At 35.9% G+C, this 22419-nt stretch overlaps 1 protein-coding gene across 1 annotated transcript in view; it reads left to right on the top strand.

Moving 5' to 3' along the window:
- LOC145266451 (uncharacterized) overlaps positions 1 to 22187 on the top strand; it is a 64057-nt gene extending 41870 nt beyond the window's left edge. Inside the window, exons 6-7 of the mRNA XM_080122126.1 lie at positions 15164 to 15259; positions 19790 to 22187. Of these exons, the coding sequence (XP_079978252.1) occupies positions 15164 to 15259; positions 19790 to 19950 (257 nt within the window). The 3' untranslated portion in view covers positions 19951 to 22187. The remainder of the gene's footprint in view (positions 1 to 15163; positions 15260 to 19789) is intronic.
- The last annotated feature ends 232 nt before the right edge of the window (positions 22188 to 22419 follow it).

Raw genomic sequence — 22419 nt, 5'->3', positions numbered from 1 at the left:
ATAAAGCTGAACAATGCAAACAAAACAGAACATTTGAAACCAACGAACGGCAATTCTACCAAAATGTGAACGGAGTAAAAACAAAACAGAACAACCAAATCTGACAGAAACAAAACCCTACTGGAGTAACATATGGGAAGAGCGACAAAAACACAATAGAAATGTCGAATGGCTGAAAGACATGAAAGAAGAGTTACAACAAATCGAAGAAGGAACAGTGAATGAAATCAGCAAGGAAACCCTAAAGAAAACCATAGGAAAAATGGCAAACTGGAGAGCACCAGGGCACGACGGGATACATGCATACTGGTTCAAAAAATTCACAACCTTATACGAAAGGCTAGCCCAAAACCTGAGAAGATGTATACAGGAAGCAAACGTGCCAGACTGGATGATAAAAGGTAGAACCACACAGCTACAGAAGGACACGGAGAAAGGAACCGTCCCCAGCAATTATAGGTCAATCACGTGCCTACCCACCATGTGGAAGATACTGACAGCACAATTGAGGGAACAAATCTACCACTCACTGAATAACCATGGACTCATCCTCGAGGAACAGAAAGGATGCCAAAAAGGGAAAAGAGGAACACATGATCTGCTATATGTTGATCAAAAGATCCTAAAGGAGGTAAAAAGGAAGAGGAAAAATTTAGCCATGGCATGGATCGGCTACAAAAAAGCGTACAACAGGATCTCCCAAGCATGGATAATAGAATGCCTAAAAATGTATAAAATACCAAGCGGGATCACCAATGTAATAGAAAATGCAATGAAAACATGGAGACTGGAATTGACAGCAGATGGACAACACATAACAGAAATTAACATACAAAGAGGCATCTTCCAAGGAGACTCATTATTAACATTACTGTTCATCAAAGCCATGATGCCCTTGAATAGTATTCTGAGAAAGTGCCAAGCCAGATACAAGTTCCCCAATACAGAGGAAAAAATGAACCACCTGATGTACATGGACGATCTGAAACTTTTTGCAAGGACCGGAAAGGAACTAGAGACATTAATTAACACTACCAGGATCTTCAGCCAAGATATCCAAATGGAATTTGGAATGGAAAAGTGCGCACTAGTTATAAAAAAGGGAAAACTGGAAACGACAGAAGGCATGGAACTACCCAACCAAACAGAAATGAGGGCACTAGGGAACAAGACAACTATAAATACTTGAGAATTCTGGAAGCGGACACCATCAAAACAACAGAAATGAAAGAGAAAATTGGAAAAGAATACCTCAGGAGAACGAGAAAACTCCTGGAAACTAAATTATATAGCAGACACCTAATAAAAGGTGTACATACATGGGCAGTGTCACTAGTGAGATACTCTGCACCGTTTATAGGATGGACAAAAGAACTGAGACAGCTCGACCAGAAAACCAGGAAACTCATGACCATGCATAATGCACTACACCCAAAGGATGATATTGACAGACTCTACGTGAAAAGGAAAGATGGCGGGAGAGGACTGATCTCTATAGAAGACTGTGTGAAGGACACAAAAAAAGAACTAGAAAAATACATAATGCAAAACACTGAAAGGATAATTATGGCAGCGAGAGATACGGAGAAAACCAACAAAACAGAAAACAGAGAAACAAATGACAAAACGAGAAAAGAGAAATGGGAAGAGAAACAACTCCACGGAAGATTCGTAAGAATGACAAAAAATGAGAATAACAAAAACACCTAGACATGGATGCGAAAAGGACATATAAACCGAGAAACTGAATCCCTAAAAACCGCAGCACAAGATAACTCAATAAGAACCAATCATATCAAAGCAAGGATCGATAAAACACAAGAAAACAGCAAATGCAGACTCTGTGGACAAAGAGACGAAACGATAAACCATATAGTAAGTGAATACAGCAAACTGGCCCAAAAGAAATACAAAAGCAGGCATGACCAAGTGGGGAGGGCAAGGCACGGGGAATTGTGCAAACGGCTGCATTTTGAGCATACAGATAAATGGCACAAGCATAAACCTGCAACAGCACTCGAAAACGAGAACCACAAAATCCTATGGGACATGGACATACAGACGGACAAACTCATTCAAGCAAGAAGACCAGATGTCGTAATAATTAGCAAGAAAGAGAAATCTTGTCAAATCGTAGACTTTGCTGTCCCAGCTGACCACAGGGTGAGTATGAAAGAAAAAGAGAAACGAAGCAAATACACAGAACTAGCCAGAGAGATAAAAGGGATTTGGATGATGAAGAAAATCAAAATAGTACCGATAATAGTAGGAGCACTAGGAACAATCCCAAAAAACCTGGAAAAAAGAATGGCAGAAATTGGAATCAGAGGAATAGCTGCAAAAATACAACGCCTAACGATAATGAAAACGGCTGAAATATTAAGGAAAACCCTTGAATGCGAAGAATAACACAAGACAATATAACGAAGAAGCGTTACAGGGAATGAAGAACACCGAAGCTGCAGATCTACATGTTCTACACCCCCCCATCATGCATCTCTCCATTGTTTCACCACCGTTCCCCCCCCCCAAAAAAAAAGTGATAACAAAGAGCCAACAAGGGTCAAGGAGGATGGAAAGACCAAGGAGGGAGCACTGGCCAGATCTCTGCTGGACAAGTGCGAAGAGAACTGGGATCTTGGGGAGGCTTAGTGCCACTCAAATTCTAGTATAAACCAATGGCCACTGCCAGCGAGAAATCAATGGTAAGAAGCTGTTGCGATGATGCAAATTTATTTGCAAATGCTATCGAAGGAGGAGGAGAGAGCTGGACGTCTGGGGAGACTTGTTGTCACTCAGCTTTCCGAGAACACCACAGGTCTCTAATCAGATCGTTTGCTGACTCGTGTGAAATCTTCAGGTGAGCCAATAATAATAATAAACATAATAATAATAATAATAATAATAATGATAATAACACCAATAATAATAACTAGCAGGACCTGCGGAAATTTCACAGGAGACTCATTCATATGTAATATATTGATGTTGGCATTTTGTAGATGTTCAGCATAAATGGAGATGCTCTGATATTATTGTAGCTCTTTTGTTAAAACTGCAAAAGCATTTATCTAATCTAGCAGGGACACCTGGCGTAGCCCGGGCTTAAAGTACACTTAAATATGATATTTTCATTCATGCAGGTTTCGTAAATATTATTATAGAGCTAATGTTCTATCGGTATTTATAAGTTATAAAGTTGCGATTTCAAAAAAAAAAAAAAAATATATCCATATGACTTGGTGCATCAGCTTGAATCAGAACCGGAACCAAAATTTATGAAATATATATATATATATATATATATATATATATATATATAACTTGAGTTCCTTCAGCTATAATCGACACCAAAACCAAAACTTATGAAGAAATCTTGGTAAAATTATTTATTAAAAAAAATAGATTACTTAAGTGCCATCAGATATAATCGAAACCGAAACCAAAACTTATGAGGAATTCTTGGTAAAATTATTTATAAAAAATAAATGACTTGAGTGCCATCAACTATAATCGAAGCCGGAACCAAAACTTATGAAGAATTCTTGGTAAAATTATTTATTACAGGAAATGGAAGTCCATAACAATTAAACGACTGTCACTCGGATGTAAGTGTGACACACAAAATTAATAATACACACGCTATCCTATTAATATATAGATAATAATAATAATAATAATAATAATAATAATAATAATAATAATAATAATAATAATAATAATAATAATAATAGAAAATGCAACAGAAGCCAAACAAAAATAAAATCAAGAAAACTGAAGCTGTGATTAATTGACTACTACCTCCTCTTCCCATCCCCTCTTTCCATCCCCTCTTTCCATCTCCCCCCCTTTCCATCTCGCTCCCCTCCCGTCTCCCTCCCCGCCCTCTTCTCCCATTACTCATATTGCATACCTATGTAATGGAATCTACGTGCAAACTGTAGCGTAGGTAATCGGCGTAAAAAATCGGTAATTGTGCATAAAACTAGACCTTAACTTCCAAACACGCCGGCAGGTATGGCATTTAAGTTATGGAAGCACAAAATAGATACTGTACTTCCGCTATTCTTCAAAACTGCTTACTTATATATTTGGGTAAAATGTTAAACATTTTTTGCTAATATATTTTTTTAAACATATTTACGTTTTTTTTTTTTCAAATATAGTTACGTTTTTTTAAGCACTTTATTTAAGTATACTTTAAATATAGTTTATTTAAACATGCGCAATCTATTATGATCGTCGTCAATTTAAAAATAAATATTTCGACAATAGCGTCTACTGGATTCGTATTTATTATGTTGTTTGAATGTAATGTTTTCTAAACATGTGTGAAATAGTCACATTTTAAAACTTAAACTATTTTCTGTTGCACATTAACCCTTTTTTAAACTGCTAAAACTGTAAAAATGTGATATATTAATAGTTTTCTTTTCATGTTTCTGTAAAAAATATATTTTTAAAATATGTAAACAGTGTGACAATATATAAACATAGTTATTTGGAAAGATATGCGATTAAAAAATACAAAATCAATTGATAAAAAGTTTATGTATTTTATTATATTTTATTATAAGGGAGGTGAAAAAATAAACATAAATATAGTTAACTAAAAATAGTTTAATAGGTTTAAAATGTGAATATTTCACATGTGGTAAAAATGCATAGCATTCAAACAATATAATAAGTACGAATCCAGTAGATAATATTGCCGAAGCATTTATTTTTTTTAAATCGGGAACGATCGTAATAGATTACGTAGGTTTAAATAACGTATATATAAATGAAGTATATTTAAATAAAGTACATTAAAAAAAACCCTAACTATATTAGAAAAAAACAAAGAACAAAACTTAAATATGCTAGAAAAATATGATAACAAAAAATATTAATATTTTGCTCAAATATATAAGTAAGCAATTTTGAAGACTAGCGGAAGGATTGTGTCCATTTTGTGCTTCCGTATCTCAATTGACAGACCTGCCGCCATCTTTTAAAATTAGGGTCTGGTTTTATGCGCAATTACCTATTTTTTTCACTTGTACATGTTTGTTTCAGTAATTAAGGGTACCAGTGTTTATGTGCCTGTGTGTGAGCGATGAATATGTATTTACTTGTTTTTTTTTCTGATAGCATTAATGTCTCATGTAGAGAGCGGTGCTATTTTGGAGAATTTTTAGGTGTTCGTTTATGTAGGCAATATAATCATTCCGGAATATAAGAATGCCAGGTGTCAACCAATGAGATTATGCGGAATCTGACTGGGGAGACGTTATTATTTTTGAGTCGGAGAAGCGAAAGCTAATGGTATGTCTATGTGTTTATGATAAAGTTACGAAGGATGAAACCCAATATTTGTCGAAAGTGCAGAATTCCTACCAGTGATGACTGGGGGGGGCGGTAAAAGGACTTCACATTTAGAGGGGAAAATTTAAACTATTTCCTGTAAAGATGGTTGCGATTGTGATGGTGTTACTCCTAGGATAAAATGTAGGATTTTATTATAATGATTAAAAAGCTACATAAGATAGTGACTAATAGTCTCGAATAATGAATTTGTATGTGGCATCTGGTGTTGCAAACCTACGGTGTTTTGATCCAGAGTGGAATTTCTGCAATCAAAATATTATACATGGAGATGATTTCACTAATATGCAGCAAGAGAATGGGAGAGAGAGAGAAAAAGAGAGAGAGAGAGAAAAAGAGAGAGAGTGGGAGGAGATACCATTATTTTAATTAGGTCAGTCAGACCAGAACACGTTATTACTGTTTTAACATTTGACGAAGAATGATAAATAATTCCGTCGCTGGTGGTAAATAGGCAGTCTTTAGAGATAGGTGTTAGGAGCTTGAAATTCAACCAAGTATAAATATTTTCACTGTGTTTTTTTTTTTTTTTTTTTTTTAGAAAATATCGACATAATTAAAATTGCCACATATATTGTTTTGTTTTAATTTGTTTCTTGTGTTAAAATTTAGCATTAAAGAAAAATTATTTTAAAATTAAAAAAAAAACAAATACAAAAGTTTTACAGCATTTAAAGCGATGTATAATCGATTTCAATAACAACAACAACAACAACAACAACAATAATAATAATAATAATAATGATAATAATAATAATAATAATAATAATCTATATTCGTATTATTTAGACTACTATACCCGTCTCAATTGTATTTAGAGTGTCACCCGCCCTGGGGATTGAACTTTGAACCTCCGGAAGAGTATCACTTTTAACACGTATAAATATGAAATATTATATGTGCGGGAATGACAACAGGTCACTAACTTTCAATTTTAACTTACAATGTGAGTAAGTGCCAGGGAACCTAATAGCGTGACATCATTGCCAGAGCGACATGTAGGTAAATGGTGCGTACCGAGAGAAGCTGCCTACAGAGTTGTGTTCAACCATGTGGCCACGCTAGTAGGCATAAAAATATTTCCATTGACTTAGAGAATAGCCGTTGTAATTTTATGAAGGTAGTCCAAACGTGCATGTATTTTCTTCGCCTAAAGAGAAAGAAAATTCTCCATTTGCATGATTATATAATTGCAATTATTATAATTGCACATTAGAAGGAATAATTTTAATCTAGCAAAAATTAACGTAAGTGAACTGTTTTCTTATTTGTTTATCGAAGAAAGTCGAATATTTCATTTTATTTATTATTATTTTAAACTAAAAAACAAACAATTTTTATATGAGAATATTTTTTTGATAAATAAAACTTTTCATTGAGTATTTCCAAATATTTTAAAGTTAGAAGCATTTTTCACGAGTGTTTTTTTTTTTTTTTTTAACTAAAACAATCGATGAATTCAATATTTTAGCACCGGGCGTAATTTATTTTTTTGAAACATATTTAAAACTGTTAAAGTTTTTATTTGTTTGTTGTATAACCTCTGTCTGGAATAGTTGCCCCAATGCAAAGGTAGGGAGATTTATATCAAAGGCACACAAATCGGGGAGAGAGAGAGAGAGAGAGAGAGAGAGAGAGAGATAGACAGATAGATAGATAGATAGATAGATAGAGAGAGAGAGAGCGAGAGCGAGAGAGCGAGATTATTATTTAATTAGGTCAGTCACACCATAACACGTTATTCCAGTTTTAACATTTGCATTTTAGCATATGGCCGAGAATGATAAATAATTCCGTGGCTAAGTAGTAAGTAGGCAGTCTTTAGAGATAGGTGTTACGAGTTTGAAATTCAACCAAGTTTAATATTTTTACTTTGAACCTCCGGAAGAGTATCACTTTTAACATGTATAATGATAATATGAAATAGTATATGTGCAAAATGACAACAGAGCACTACATTTCGATATTAACTTCCAACGGGAGTAAATCCCTTTATTTAGGTCGCCATGACAGTTTACTTCTATTTGGAATAGTTGACCCATTGCAAAGGTAGTGACGTTCATATCAAAGGCACACAAATCGGGTACATCACTGAATTTTACCAAGTACTTTTTCCACTATATCACGGATCAGTGTGAGCGACACTCAAAATACAATTGTGATTTATTTAGAATTTCTGCCCAGTCATGGCTGAGGGAACAAGAGCATGCTACTCTTATGAATTAAATAAAAAGTTCATTCAAAATTCCGTACAGTTCTAAAGTTCGACAAGGTACACCTGAAGAAGGTTGGAGGTTACATCAACCGAAATATTGTGAAAATAACACTCAAAATAAGAACAGTAGTTCGAGTTATTCAAATAATACAAATTATCAATCCTCATTTAAACAATTCAGAAAGAAAAATAATCTATACATTATTAAAAAGTTATTTTGTCTGTCCATATACAAATATAGAAACGTGATTGGTTGACAAAAAATGAATAGGCAGAGTGCGCAGTTCTAAGACTATAGTTTTACAATGTCAGTACTCGAGTTCGAATCTCACATCTATTACTAGTTAAAAGAAATGGCCATGGATTATTAAACATAGCAACAGCTTATACACACGATTTCACACGACAACTTATTACATAAAAGTTATTGCTGATGTTTTTTTTTAATTGTAGTTTCACTCCAAACAAGGCACAATGCTACTTTGATATAGTGGGCTACTGTCGGAGAAGTAATTTTCAGAGGTACTATGTAGGGAGTTGAGCGGCAAGATATCTGTTTACATTACACGAACTTCCGCATGTCAGTGCAGTCAGGGAAGCAGGGACCCGAAAGTGAATTCCAAAGTCTAGCAGGCCAAGGGAAGAAACTATTAGAGCAGAAGACTTTCTGGCATCTGGGGATCTCCACTGTGTAGGGGTGGGATTTTGCTGCTTGTCAGGTTTGTCAGGGATATTTACGTTGAGAGGATACGAGGACTTGAACTTCATCGGAGCACCTACCATTAAAATACTTGTAAAAAAGGCAGAGGGATGTAACATTTCGTTGATAAGAAAGAGGCTGAAGCCTAGCTGACTGTGTGGGACCTATTAGGTTGACAACTCTCTTTAAACCCTGCCTAAGAGTGAGAGATTGGTAGCGGATACACTAGCCCAAATGTGGCAATGACTCCATACATGGACGAATAGTGACCTTGCAGAGGAACAGGATACTCCCAGGTGTAAGTAACTTTCTAGCACAGTGGAGAGAGTCCACCTTCTTTACAGCAGTCTTGCCAATATCTCAATATATATGTTTCAATTCATGCTCACTGTGAACATTAAGCGAAGGAGTTTGAGCGAAGTACTTTCAGGTAATCTATCATTAGTTATGGCTATTAGTGGTTGAGAAGGTTTCTTGTAATTATTAAAGAAAACAAGCTTAGTTTTGGAAGAATTGAATGTTACCATCCATTTTTGTTTTCATTGCACTACAGACTGGGGGGTCTTACTGCCATTACCTTGGATATGTGGTCATTCATTTTCCCCTCATGTCTGTTATACTATGTGGTGTTGTCAGCAAATATACCCATCTCGATGACAATTTTATCAGGGAGGTCATTTATGAATATCAAGAATAATACAGGTTCAAGGATCGACCTCTGGGGCACACCCACATTTATATCATATTGTTTTTTGACATTCGACCATCGAGGATAACCTGGATTCTTCTCTTATTTAAGAAAGATTTGATCATGTGAAGCATTTGTCCAGTGATGCCATATGATTTGATTTTTATGAGAAGACTATCGTGCCATACCCTGTCAGATCTATAGTAGAACAGGCCAATTGGTTGGACAGAAGCTTAGCAGCTGTGAGGTGGTGGACTAGAGTTTAATTAATTAAGAACAAAGAATTTAGCAAAAAGAGGGAGGAGACTAATTGGGCGATAATTTAATGTCAGTCTTTTGCCAGAATTCTTGTTAACTAGTACTACAGAAGCAGTTCTCCAGCAGCCAAGGAAACAAGATTCGTTAAGACATTTGTTGAAAAGTTTAGAGAGAACTGGAGTAACCTCAGCTGAGCATTTTTTTTAATAATACAGACGGGATGAGATCAGGTTCACATGCTTTTGAGGTGTCTATGTTTTTTATGATATGTATTTGAGAAAGGATGATTTTCATCTAGTGTGATTTCTGCCTGCAAAAGAAAATCTGAGAGCGAGTGGTTTGCTGGGTCCAAAGCAGAGTTGGAAGCAAACCGACGGGCAAGCAGGCTAGCTTTCTCGGTTGCATGTAAACAACTTCAAGATTGTTGGATAGTGGTGGCGGGAAATTTTTGATTGCCTATTAGTTACTACACTGTTTTAGATTTTCCAGAAATCCCATATTCCTCATTTCTGAGCTACAATGCGTTTTCTGATTGTTTTTGTATAATCTCTCTTAGTTACGGCTCTTTCTTTCTTACAATTACTTCTAACTTCTATAAACTTTTGTCTATTTGTATTGGACTTATGTCGGATAAATGTGTGGTATGCATGCTGCCTTTAAGCAATGGCTGCTGCACAAGTAGAAGTAAACCATTGGGGAGAGTGGGGTTTGCTATAGAACTTCCGTCTGAGAACATGCACTTCAACTGCTGTTTTGAACCATTTAATGGTCTCATTTCTGCTCTATTCCGCAGGAAGAGAAAAGATATTTTCTCCATAGAGCATTTCTGATGTGATCCCTGATGACTTTCCAGTTAGCCTTATTGTAGTACCTTGTTGTTTTAAGCAATGTATCTTCAACTTGGGGTCGTGAGTGTGTATGATTATCACAGTGTGATCAACATTCCCGAGAGGACAATGAGCATTTTTTACACAATCCTCAGGAACTGTAGTTCGAAATGGGTCCAGCGGTGAGGCTTGCTGGTCCTGACGATCTGCGAGATGGATCGTGAACGTTACTGTCTGTGCAAGGGAATGAGATATAGAAAAGTTATGTGTAATGCTACCAGCTGTGCCTGTGTAACTAGAGAAGCCAAGCCAATTACTGTGGCAAATATTAAAGTTACCGAATACATGTACTCGGGTATTAGTGTCTATGAAAAGTGTTATATCTATGTTGTCAGAGACGTGATTCATCAAACTACAGTCCCGGGTCGAGGGAGAGCGGTAGAGAAAATATAAGTAACTAATGCTACGTTGTAAGTGTAAAATACATGATTCCCTAGTCATTAGGAGGGTGTTATGAATATAGACTCCAAGTGCGTAAGATAACCAGACATGTTAAAGTGGTTAGCAGGGGGTATAAAGGAGTAAAAGTTAGGAGAAATGATTCTACATCGTTTAAGTTAGTTCTAATTCCACGGATATTTGTAAATACGAGCCTCAAGGGAGAAGGCGAATCCTTGTTTGAGTGTGAGTCTGGTTTGATCGTTATGTCACCCCAACACCCCCCTCACATGCTTTTTCTTTGTAAAAGCTGTTAATATTTCTTTCATTTCAGATTGATCATTAGTAGATCGATGACTTTCCTTTTTCGAACCGACCATCGTTGTTTGAGTGTTGATTGGGGAGGGTTAAGATTGAATGTCTCAAAAATGGAATCGATTGGTTCTTTCTCTAATGGTGGTGTGTTGCTGGTGTCATCCGAGCGACATCTTAATTGGTTCTGGTGTCGTTTATGTGTATGTCTAGGTCCTTCCACGATATATACCATGTCTCCGACATCCAGAATAAGGTGTTATTTTTGTAACTCTTGAAGAAAACTCTCTCTTTCCAGGGGTGAAATGTTTACTGGGTACGCAAGTGGTCATGTGGTTTTGTCTGATTTGATAAGAGTTTGTCAAAAACAGATCTCACCTGCGTGAACATGGTTTCTGTCAGTGAGATCACTGTTGGAGTGTTAGGATTACGTGTAATTCTATACAATGCAAGAACTGCTACAGGGCTTAATTGGTTGGTAAACCTTGAGCCTTCTTCAGTGCTCTTTTGAGTGTGTCCACGAATCGTTCTGCATACCCATTCGATATCGTGTGATATTGGGGAGTGGTGATGAATCCTGCAGATGTGAACTGGGTGCCATTATCGCTCACGATGCAGTCTACTACATTGAAACGTGCAAATGGAAAATTTATTGTTGTTCCTGTTGTGGGCCTTTTGCGCCTTTATACCTACGGCAACTTGGTGCAACCATCGCCTACGATTAAGTGATAATGGTCATCGAGAGGACCTGCAAAGTCGATGTAAATTCTTGACCATGGCTGGTCAGTTTTCGACCAAAGTTTAAATGTGATGGTGGTTTTTGCACACATAGGGCGCAACTTCTGCAACAGTCGATCGTCTCCATTATGTCTTTGTCCATGTTAGATCAGTAGACGTAGGTTCTTATTAAGTTTTTTCCAGGATGTCCCATGTGAAAATCCTGTAGAATTCTTTTCTGGAGACTTTTCGGAATTACAACACTTTCGTTATATAGTAGGATCTCGTTGCAAAGCAGGGATACTTCTGGAACGTTGCTGTCCTTCATAGTGATCTGGCTCTTGCTCTTTCAAATTAAGTCGTCTTTTTCAGCTTTTAATTTCAAGTGAGGATACTGAAATCTCTCTAATTGTGTTGCATATCATAAGTTTTATTTTGCAATCGTTACAAAGTGCAGCAATTGTGGAATCCTCAAAAGGCTCCGTTCTCTTTGGTATCAGTCTTGATAGACCATCAGCATGGCTGATCCATTTTGATGGCAGGTACTCCAGCTTAAAGTCATAATTTAGTAAAATTGTACCCCATCTCAGTAGTCTATTGGCAGCATTTGTCAGTAAGCATTTTTTTAGAGCTGAAAATCGCAAGTAACGGCTTATGATCGGTTTGAAATGTAAGTACCTATGAAATTTCATTTCCGCCATATATAATACTTAGAGCTTATTTAAACATTTTTGAGTACTGCCTCTCGGCTGGCAATAGCGTTCTGGATACATGGGCGATCGGTTTTTTGGTATCGTCAGGTATTATATGTAGTATACAAGCTCCAATACCATATAACATTCAGGCGTCCAATTCCAGGTTTTTTCTTTCTTTAGTAATTTATTTATTGGGGCGTGTAAGTCATACATGCTCTTTATGGAAACTTGATAGTAGTTCACCAGTTCCAGAAAGCTTTGGAGCGCTTGTACATTATCAGGAGCAGGCATGCTCTTTATGGCTTCTGTCCTCTCACTGTCGGGGCGTCTTCCATTTTGATCAATAATTTGACCTAGGTACTTTATATTATTCATGAGGAAGTCAGACTTTGTTTCCTTTACTTTAAATCCAAAGTTTGAAAATCTTTTAAAGACATCCTATATATATGTTTGTGATGCTCGTCTTCAGATTTATTAGAGAATATTGTACCACCGTTGAGTTTGTTGAATACCTCCTCTCGTGTGGGAAAGGGATAGTGGTAATCTTTCAGAGTTGTAATCGGGCCCGTGGAAAAATCTGCAGAGAGAAGTTTGGTTGGTCTTTTTCATAATGTATACAGTAGGGTCAGGCCATTCACGGAACTTTTCGCTTATTCTTGAAACCAGATAGAACGTTTTCCTTCAGTTCAAATCTGGCTATAGCCTTTGTACATCTTCCGAGTCCCGATAAGAAAACTTACGGAAATTTTCCCTTTAAATCGTCCTTCAATTGAATTTTCTACCTCATTGCAGAATGTGTTTATCAATTGGTCCGATAGTTTAAATTGCTCCATTCATTGTTCTGAAGTGATTTTCGGATGTCTTGTGCACAAAGGCTCTTACTTTTTTGATGGTATCATTTAATGGCACCGGGAGTGTAATCCCTTCCTCGAATGTTATCGTATCACCAGTCACTGCATGAGCTGATTTGTTAGTTCTCATAAACCTTTTCCATGTTTGCATATTCATGATTGACAGGTCTGAACCGAAATTCAGCCGTAAATCCACTTTCTTGTTGGAAATGTTAACAGTTAATTACTTCTGCCGGCTCCTCTCTAAAAAGCTTGTCCGATTCTGTTAATATTTCTGTTCTTTCTGCCACACTCTTTGCAGGTTTTATTTTTGTAAAAACAGTTTATAGACCAATGTTGTTTACCACAACGACTGCATGAAGTTGTGGGCGATTTAGGTTTGGAGATTAGATGACCCCACTTTGGCTGTGCCTAGGTTGTCTTCTCGGTTACTTTGTTTATTTTTCCCCGATATAGTAATCCGTTTGTCTGTAACTAGTTGTTGTGTCGTAACACAATAGTAAAAGAAGAAAATCAGTCGAGGTTGGTTTAACAAACGAAGTGTATTAACATCACAGGTACAAAGGTAGGAATACAGGTATAACTGACTAGTGCTAAGCTAGGCAATGGAATACGGTCGCTTCTTCTCAGCCGTGTAGACATTACTGGCACTGTATATATAGCGAGAACCGGTGTAATTTCCCTTATGTGTAGAAAGGCCGGTATAACAATAGTCCTTCCCACATATGACACATCAGACTAATCAATGTTTCTTGAGTCGTTCTTTTCACAGCTTTTGGAGTGTGAGCCCTTGTTTGCTTTCGAGTCTTGAGGGAACTTGTCATCCTATCTCTGAGACGAAACTCCGTACAAAAATTTAGCATTTAAAACCATTTGCTGATAGTTCAGCCAGACGAAAGTCGTCACAGTGCAATGGACACGAAGGTGAAATAATCTCTGTCGTTGCGTTTCGCCAGGTTGGAGCACTCCAATCTCCTGTGAAAGTGTCATATTTGGTCTGCTATATAGTTATACTCCTCAAAATAGTAGTAAGATAAGATTGAAAGATGCGGTTATTCACACGTGATGATTGGAAAGGTGGAGGATGCGGTATATGAGTATGAGGTGTAGGTTTAAGCATCGTATTTACTAGAATTAAACGACGATTTAACATGGTTCATGGATTAATAAATACATTAGAAAAAGTATAGTATAAAGAGTTAGGATACGATTCAAAATGATCTTTGAACTTCAGATTTTGGGTTTTATGTAAAGACAATCACCAGTACTTTGGCTCATCAAAGAGAAAGAAAAATATAGAGTTTCTACTTAATATAGGTAACTTTAAGTATGAGTATAAACTACGGCTAATAAGTATCTAATCTTATAGATAAGATGCAGAGTATAGGTATAAATTATCGATAATGAATGCCTACTCATTATAAATAACTATAAGAGTTTAGTATCGATTTTTAAAGTTCTGCCTTCTAAGGTTAAGGAGTAAAAGATAAACTTTCTTTCCCATGGTATGTGCATTTTTTAGCAGCTTGGAGATAAGAGCAATTGGTTTTTGTCCAGTTGAAACAGGAGAGATGATCTAAGCTGACAGAGCAAAAACAGATTGAAAACACTTTGACCCGAATTTTGTCTAGATGGCAGCAACTTTCTGGACCTTCTCAATGCAACAAAGGAGCAAGCAGCAACAGTGTTTTTGCAACTACTACTAGCATTCAACATGTCGCCGAAATAGCAGAAGGTAACTTCAGTATGAAGTAGTGTTCTGTTGATAGTGTTCATGAGGCTCAACGCAACCTTTGACGATACATATCCCATTCTCACCAATCTCTTAATACTCATTAACTCCTCTTCTCAAGTGGCTTTTGGACCTTAATGAGTAAAAAAATAAAAAAAGAAAACAAACAAACAAAAAAAAACTATCCTGTCCTAATGAAACTATCTCATCCTTATATAGATATAAATTTTCATAGGCAAAAATTTGGGTAGAAAAAGATAAAAAAAATATTTACTTTCTTTTTATTTTGTATTTTGTTACAAACAAAAGTGTCACGTTATTGTATTAAACCGGTTGACTTATTTTTTCTTTTTCGTTTTTCAGAATCCTTTCCTTGCAATAATGGCGAATGTGTTCCACTCAGTTTTGTGGATGATGGGCAAAATGACTGCGGAGATAATTCAGACGAACAAAATAACAGTGAGTCATTTGTATTATTTTTATTGCAGTGCAATTACAAGTTGAGAGATGATAATCAGTGTAAGACAATGATGATGGATGAAAACTCAGATGTGGAGAAAGTATATTTGGATGATGAAGCTATTAAGATTGTTCAGAAGGTTTATTACCTTAGTGATGACAATGGAGCACGAGGATTAATTAATGCTGGTGTGATGGCAAGAATTAGGAATGGAGGGAGTAAGTTCATTACTAATCAGCAGAGAGTTTCCATTGTCGACCAAGAGAGGAGTTTATCAGATATGTGTGAGCAGTGTAGTGGTGTATGGAAGTGAAATAACAAGTGAAAGTTGATGACATGCGTTGCATGAAGAGAAAACTGATATAAAAATAATATGATGGATTTGTAATGTGAGTATTAGACAAACTTAGATTGGATGATTTCAGATGAAGATAAAATGTAGACAATATAGGAAGATGTGCTTCAAATATTTTTCGCTCCCTACTGATCAGTGTGAAAATGAAGTAACTGAATCGGTCAAAGTAGTGATTGAAGCAAATGTTCCTATCCAAAAATGCTTTAGCCAATGATTCACTTCACCTCTTCAGCTGCTATTCCACAGAGGAAGAAAGCATTCAACCAATTCAGTCGCCATAAGTCAACTACAAAAAGCCAGAAATTTATAGCATCAAGAAATTGTAAGATTGTAATAACCAAATTGAACATACTGAGATGATCAGAAAACATATCGCAGCACAAAAATTATGAATTAGCAATTTCTGGAAAATCTATAATAGTGTGTAAGTAATGGCGATCAACAATTGCTCCGAAGTCGGTTGCACAGCAACTGATAAGGCTGAACTACTTATCCAACAGTTCACCTTGAACTCCACTTTGGACTCCGTAAACAACTTACTCCCAATTTCTCATTGGCTGAAACTACACTTACTGATCTGGATATCATTCTTTCCCATGCCCAAAATATAATAAAACCCCTGACAGTATGTAGGCATGATGTGATTCTTGTTATAATAATAAAGCAATGCTTTAAGGTGCTGCCCTCTGTCCTCTCTAAACTCAACAAATGCTTTGCTAAATCTTGATTCCCTGAGAGCTGGGAAGTTTTCCCTGTGATACCAATGTTCAAGAACTTTGCTGAAAAAACTATCCCTGAAAATTATTACTCAATCTGTTTACTCTCGCACTTCATTAAAAGCCATGAAACTTTAATTAATAATTCAGAAAAATAATATGAAATTGATACAAACCCAAATTTATTTGAAACTGGAAATGCCTTTCCATCTTATAAATACATCACACACTTTGAATTCTAACAATCATGATCTATTGGGAAAACAAAATCATTCTTTCTACCATTCACCAATAAGAACCATTTTCAAGATACACCTGAAGAAAGTCGCAGTTTATTTCGGCCAAAACGTCGTGAAAATAACACCCAAGATGGGAAACAATAGTCTAAACGATCCAGATCTTAATTTAAAAAAAATCTCACAAATATTATATGCGCTGTGATTGTTTTACAAGTACTTCAATGGAATGTTATGCAACGAATTTTAGGATCTGGTGTCCCTTTGACGTAAATATCTCTAAGCAACCAGACAATTAGTTAAATCTCTTTCCTTCACTGTGAAATTCTCATATTGGAAGGTATTCTACTCTAGTACGACTTTTTTTTCGAATTTACACACTGCTCTCTGTTTTCCTAACTGTACCAACATGCAGTAATTTAAATGTAATGTGAACAAATGTCTTGCTACATAACTCTTCATTTAGACCCATAAATACATTACACATTTTGAATTCTAACAATTATGATCGATTGGAAAAACAAAATATTCTTTCATTTATTCTTGAAAAAGGTTGGAGTTTATATCAGCCGAAACATTGTGGGAATAATACTCAATATTGTTTTACAAATACTTCAAAGGAATGTCATGCAACGGTATTCCATTGCAGTCTGAAACTACACTTCATGACTTGGACATCATTCCTTTCCATGTCCAAAATATAATAAAACCCTCGGCACATGGGCCTAATGTGATCCCTGTTATAAGAATAAAGAAATGCTTTGAGGGGCTGGTATCTGTCCTTTCCAAACTATTCAACAATAGTTTCCCTGGTAGCTGAAAATTACCCCTGTGATACCAGTGTTCAAGAACTTTGCTGAAAAAACTAACCCTGAAAATCATCACCTCATCTGTCTTTTCTCGCTCTTCACAAAAATCTTTTAATCTTTAATAATTCAGAAAAATAATATGAAATTGATACAAACCAAATTTACATGAAACTAGAAATGAATTTCCATCTCATAAATACACCACACATTTTGAATTCTAACAATTATGATCTGTTAGAAAAACAAAAGCATTCTTTCATTTATTCTTGAAAAAGGTCGGAGTTTATATCGGTCGAAACATTGTGAGAATAACACCCAAGCTTGTTTTACAAATACTTCAATAGAATGTTATGCAACGAATTTGCTGCTCTAGTGTCCCCTCGACGTAAATATCCCTAAACAACCAGATAATCAGTAAAATCTCATTCCTTTACTGCCATTTTTAAGATTCACATGAAAAAGGTTGGGATTTATATTGATCGAAACATTGTGAGAATAAAATCCAAGATGAGAGCAGTAGTCTGAACAATCCTAAGCAACCCGACAATTAGTTAAATCTTACCCCTTCACTGTGGAAATTACCTGATGTTGTAAGACTTTCTATTCTAGTATAAATTTCCTTGAACTGATAGTCTTTCGAATTCTCACTCTGCTCCCTGTTTTCCTGACTTTACCAACATACAGAAAGTTAAATATATGTGAACAAACATCTTGCTACATAACTCCCTACTTAGACCTTCCCTCTCCTTAAATCTAGCCTCTAATTATTAGTAACTTCATACATATCAATGACAAAGTGTCTTTTTCTGTGTGAATTTAAATAAATAAAAGAATAAATAAGTAAAAAAAAAATGGATAAAATTTGGTCCAAAGGAAATGGAATAATTTTGTTTTATGTATTAAAAGAATAACTTTGAAGTGGGATTGCAGTTATAATTATTATGCAGTATAATTTTCATGTAAGAAAATGTGCTACCAACATGCACTCTCTAGACGATATGACACCCTTTTTACTGCGGTTAATACTGTCCTTCCGTAAACAATACATCAGTGATGTTGCCTCTTTCTAACCTATGGCATTTTGAATCATTTACTTTTTGCTAGAGCTTTGAACAATTCTCTAACTATCTTATGGTTGTTGTGAGAAGTCTATAATGTGTTAGTGCTATTGCTGTATTAAGTCCCTCAGAAACCTTAAGTTTTTGGCGACTCCCAGTATTTGAAAAGCCAAAAAGAGATTTTAGTGATCTCAGTACACTAAAAAGCTCTAAACACTTCGATGATCATGATGATTATACATGACCAAGTCACAAAACAGATTATGGTGACCCAAGTAGATAAAACGTCCTAAAAACTTAGATAATTATGGTGATTTTTATCTCTTCACTAAAATATTTGAATCTTTAATAATTCAGAAAAATAATATCAAACCTAAATTTATATGACACTGAAAATGAATTTCCGTTTCATAAATATATCAGACGTTTTGAATTCTAACAATTATGATCTGTTGAGAAAACAAAACATTCCTTCCACCATTCACTAATAAGAGTCATTTTCAAAATACACCTGAAGAAGGTTGGTGTTTATTTCGGCTGAAACATTGTGAACATAATACCAAAGATAAGAACAGTAGTCTAAACGATCCAAATCTTAATTTTAAAAAAGTCACAAATATTATATATGTTGTGATTGTTTTACAAATCTTCAATGGAGTGTTGTGCAACGAATTTGATGCTCTGGTTTCCCCTTGACGTAAATATCCCTAAGCAATCAGTTACATTTCGTTCCTTCACTGTGGAAATTCCTTGATGTCGTAAGGATTTCTACTCTAGTAGAAATTTCCTTGAACTGATAGCCGTTCGAATTCCCACTCTGCTCCGTTTTCCTGACTTGGTACAACATGCAGAAATTTAAATGTAATGTGAAAAAAACATTTTGCTACATAACTTCCCACTTAATCCTCCCCTAAATATAATCCCTAGTTATCAGTAATCTCTTACATCTTAGTGACAAAGTGTCTTTTTTGTGTGAATCTAAAGAAGAAAAAAAGAATAAATAAAAAAAATGCGATACAACTTGGTCCAAAGGAAATGGAATAATTTTGTGTTATATATTAAAAGGATAAACTTGACAACTCATTATGATGTGGGATTATAGTTATAATGGTGCAGTATAATTTTCATGTGAGAAAATCTGCCACCATATGCACGCTCTACACGGTATAACCCACTCTTTAGTGTTAGGGTTAATATTGTCCTTCCATAAGTAATAGTTTCATTCAGCTTCTCATTCTCAAGGTGTGATTAACTCATAATTATGTTAAGCAAACGAACACAAACACATTTTTGCATTCTTTCCTTATACTTTTTTGTGTTTTACTTGTAATGGTTTTCAATTTTATTTACTGCAGATCAAAAGTGCAACTACTATTACAATACTGCCGTTGGTGAATTTACCGCAGATAGTGATACAGTTAATGACAATACTAACTGCATAATAACCATAGAGGCTTCGATAGGGTCTAGACTTATACTACAGGTAAGTGGCATTTTCTTTCTTCTGAAAAGCTAATGGGAATTCTCTGAAAAAACAAAAAAACAAAAAAAAAACAAAAAAAAAAACAAAACAATGTAGGTGCATGCTTGTCCTAATAAAAAACCTCACAAACAATTGAATTTTGATATAATCATTTCCTGGTCCGATCGGGAGGATATGGATTCTACTTGCTTCTTTATGCCGAGACTGAAAATCTAGGCCAAACACTTTTCTCAGACATCAAAATCATTTCCATGTGTCAAGTCGAAAAAAAAAAAAAGAAAGAAAGAAAAAAAAAGAAGAGAACCCAATCGATAAACTTAACTATGACTCATTTTCTTTATCTATAATTTGTCTCTATTGAGATCATCTCGACTGGAGATATGGGCATCCTTATCTTCTATTCAATTCAGTATATTTGTAAAAGATTATGACAGGACTATGTACGACATAATCACGTTGATGCACCCGTTAGTATTAGATCACAGACGTTTAGCAACAGATACGTCCAAGGATGGAATACTGTTGCCACATATGGGCAGGAGCTGCTAGAAAAGACTTGTCCTGCCTTGATAGGGTTCAAAATAGACTTCGTAGCCTGGTGGGAGATGTCCTTTTCTCTTCGCTGCAACCTCTGTCTCACAGAAGAGATGTTGCGAGTTTAGCTCTGCTTTATCGTTATTTTCATGGAAAGTGTTCGACTGAGCTTCAATCTATGATCCTCCCTCGCCAAACTTTCACAAGAAACACTCGACTAACTGAAAACACTATCAATAATTCTCCCCACTCTTTATCTGTGCCTAAACCTAAACATAGATTCCATGATCAAAGTTTCTTTTTTAGAACTGCACGCCTGTGGAATTGTCTTCCGTTTTCCTGCTTTTCAGCTGTCTATAACATGGTTGTCTTTAAGTCCAACGTGAACAAGTTTCTGATGAGCCGTTCCACTTAAGTTAACAAATTTGCCGAACTTCCATTACTATCGATTACTATATTGTCCTTTTGACTACTCTACACTCTTTAACCCTTATCCTTGAGTGGCCTATCGGCCTTGATAAGTGGTGCCGCCTATGTAAAAAAAAACAAAAAAAAACAGTGAACCTGGTCAGTATTAAAATGGTGACTATTTGGGAATTCCAGGTGATTTTTGTGCTTTCAGCTTATTTCTACATTGTTTCCACCCATCTAGCACTTATTGTTGCCACTGAACTCAAGCAGTGCCAACTCAATAGAGGTGTGGTTGGTGATTGCTCAACCCTTGCCTCATAATTACTCGCACTATTATGCTTACAGGGGTATCCATTGAGATTGAACGGAGGCATGGAGTCGAGCACAGGACTAGAATCATGTCAAGCGAGTTATGAAAAAAAGAGGAGGAAGTTATATGCAGAGATAAACATCCAAAGATCGAGGGCCATAATCCATTGAGCACCGAACTTAATCAAGACGATGGGAACTATTTCATATTTGCATAATCAACAAACATTGCAACGATTTTAAACTTGCAGAACTGATAATTTCAAGTGTCTGATATATAGTGAAAATACTATCTTTATAAAAAAAGGAGTGGCACGGTCCTTAAACTGCAGTGCGCCTCCAGGGGGGGGGGGTCACCTCAAACACACAAAAGGGAATAAATCCGAGAAAATAGAATCTCCACTCCTGTTGCACCTACTCTCCTGCCAGATCTGGAATCTCTGCAGCACCGAAAAATGAAGCTCGTTTTGTAGTTTCCAGCTTCATGCGCACACGAGATTTTGCGAGAACGCACTTACTAAAATGCTGGCCGCCATCTTTGTTTTTCCTTTTCTCGGCCTGAACTTTTTGACCAAAATTGGTATTGGCAAAAGACTCTAAAATTCGACACAGAATGTTAACTAAACTAAAAATCTAGCCAAAGCTAATACTACAAAAGTTAGCCGAAGACTACCAACGAGTGATTAGCTTGAAAATGGATTCGACGAACATTGAAGAATGTGGTTTCGTGTACATTGTTTTATTATCGTTTATACGTTGATATAAGACAAAAGATAGCACAACATCCGATTACATAGCTTCTTTATTCAGGCACATACTACAGTAACACCGTTAAAGGCGGTGTAAAACCTAATTAGTCCCTTATGCAATATCTTCCCCTTTCTGAAAAACAAAAATAAGAAAGAAAAAGAGATCTAATAAAAGACAACACACAAAAGTAAAATAATGCCCTAAGTATCCATTGGGATGACTACCCTCTTGGCTAACAGGGATTATTCTGCCATTTCCACTTTGGACTCAATTTAAGATGTATAGTTCTTGCACCTTGCAGGATTTTTTACTAGTCTTTCCGACCATGTCACCCTCAACCTTTCTGGGTTGGGTTTTGTTGGAAATAGTGTTAAGCTCACATTTTCTCTTCTATCCTTTTCTTGTTGAGATGTCTGGGGGTTACTAATCTCTTCTTTACCTGGTCCCACATTCGCTGGTATCTTAATATGCAATTGGTATGGCTGGTAGATCGGTGAT

Source organism: Euprymna scolopes, chromosome 41, assembly GCF_053919585.1.
Source record: "Euprymna scolopes isolate OS-2025 chromosome 41, ASM5391958v1, whole genome shotgun sequence".
NCBI classification, from domain to species: Eukaryota; Metazoa; Mollusca; class Cephalopoda; order Sepiida; family Sepiolidae; genus Euprymna; species Euprymna scolopes.
This window is presented reverse-complemented; position numbering and strand designations above follow the sequence as displayed.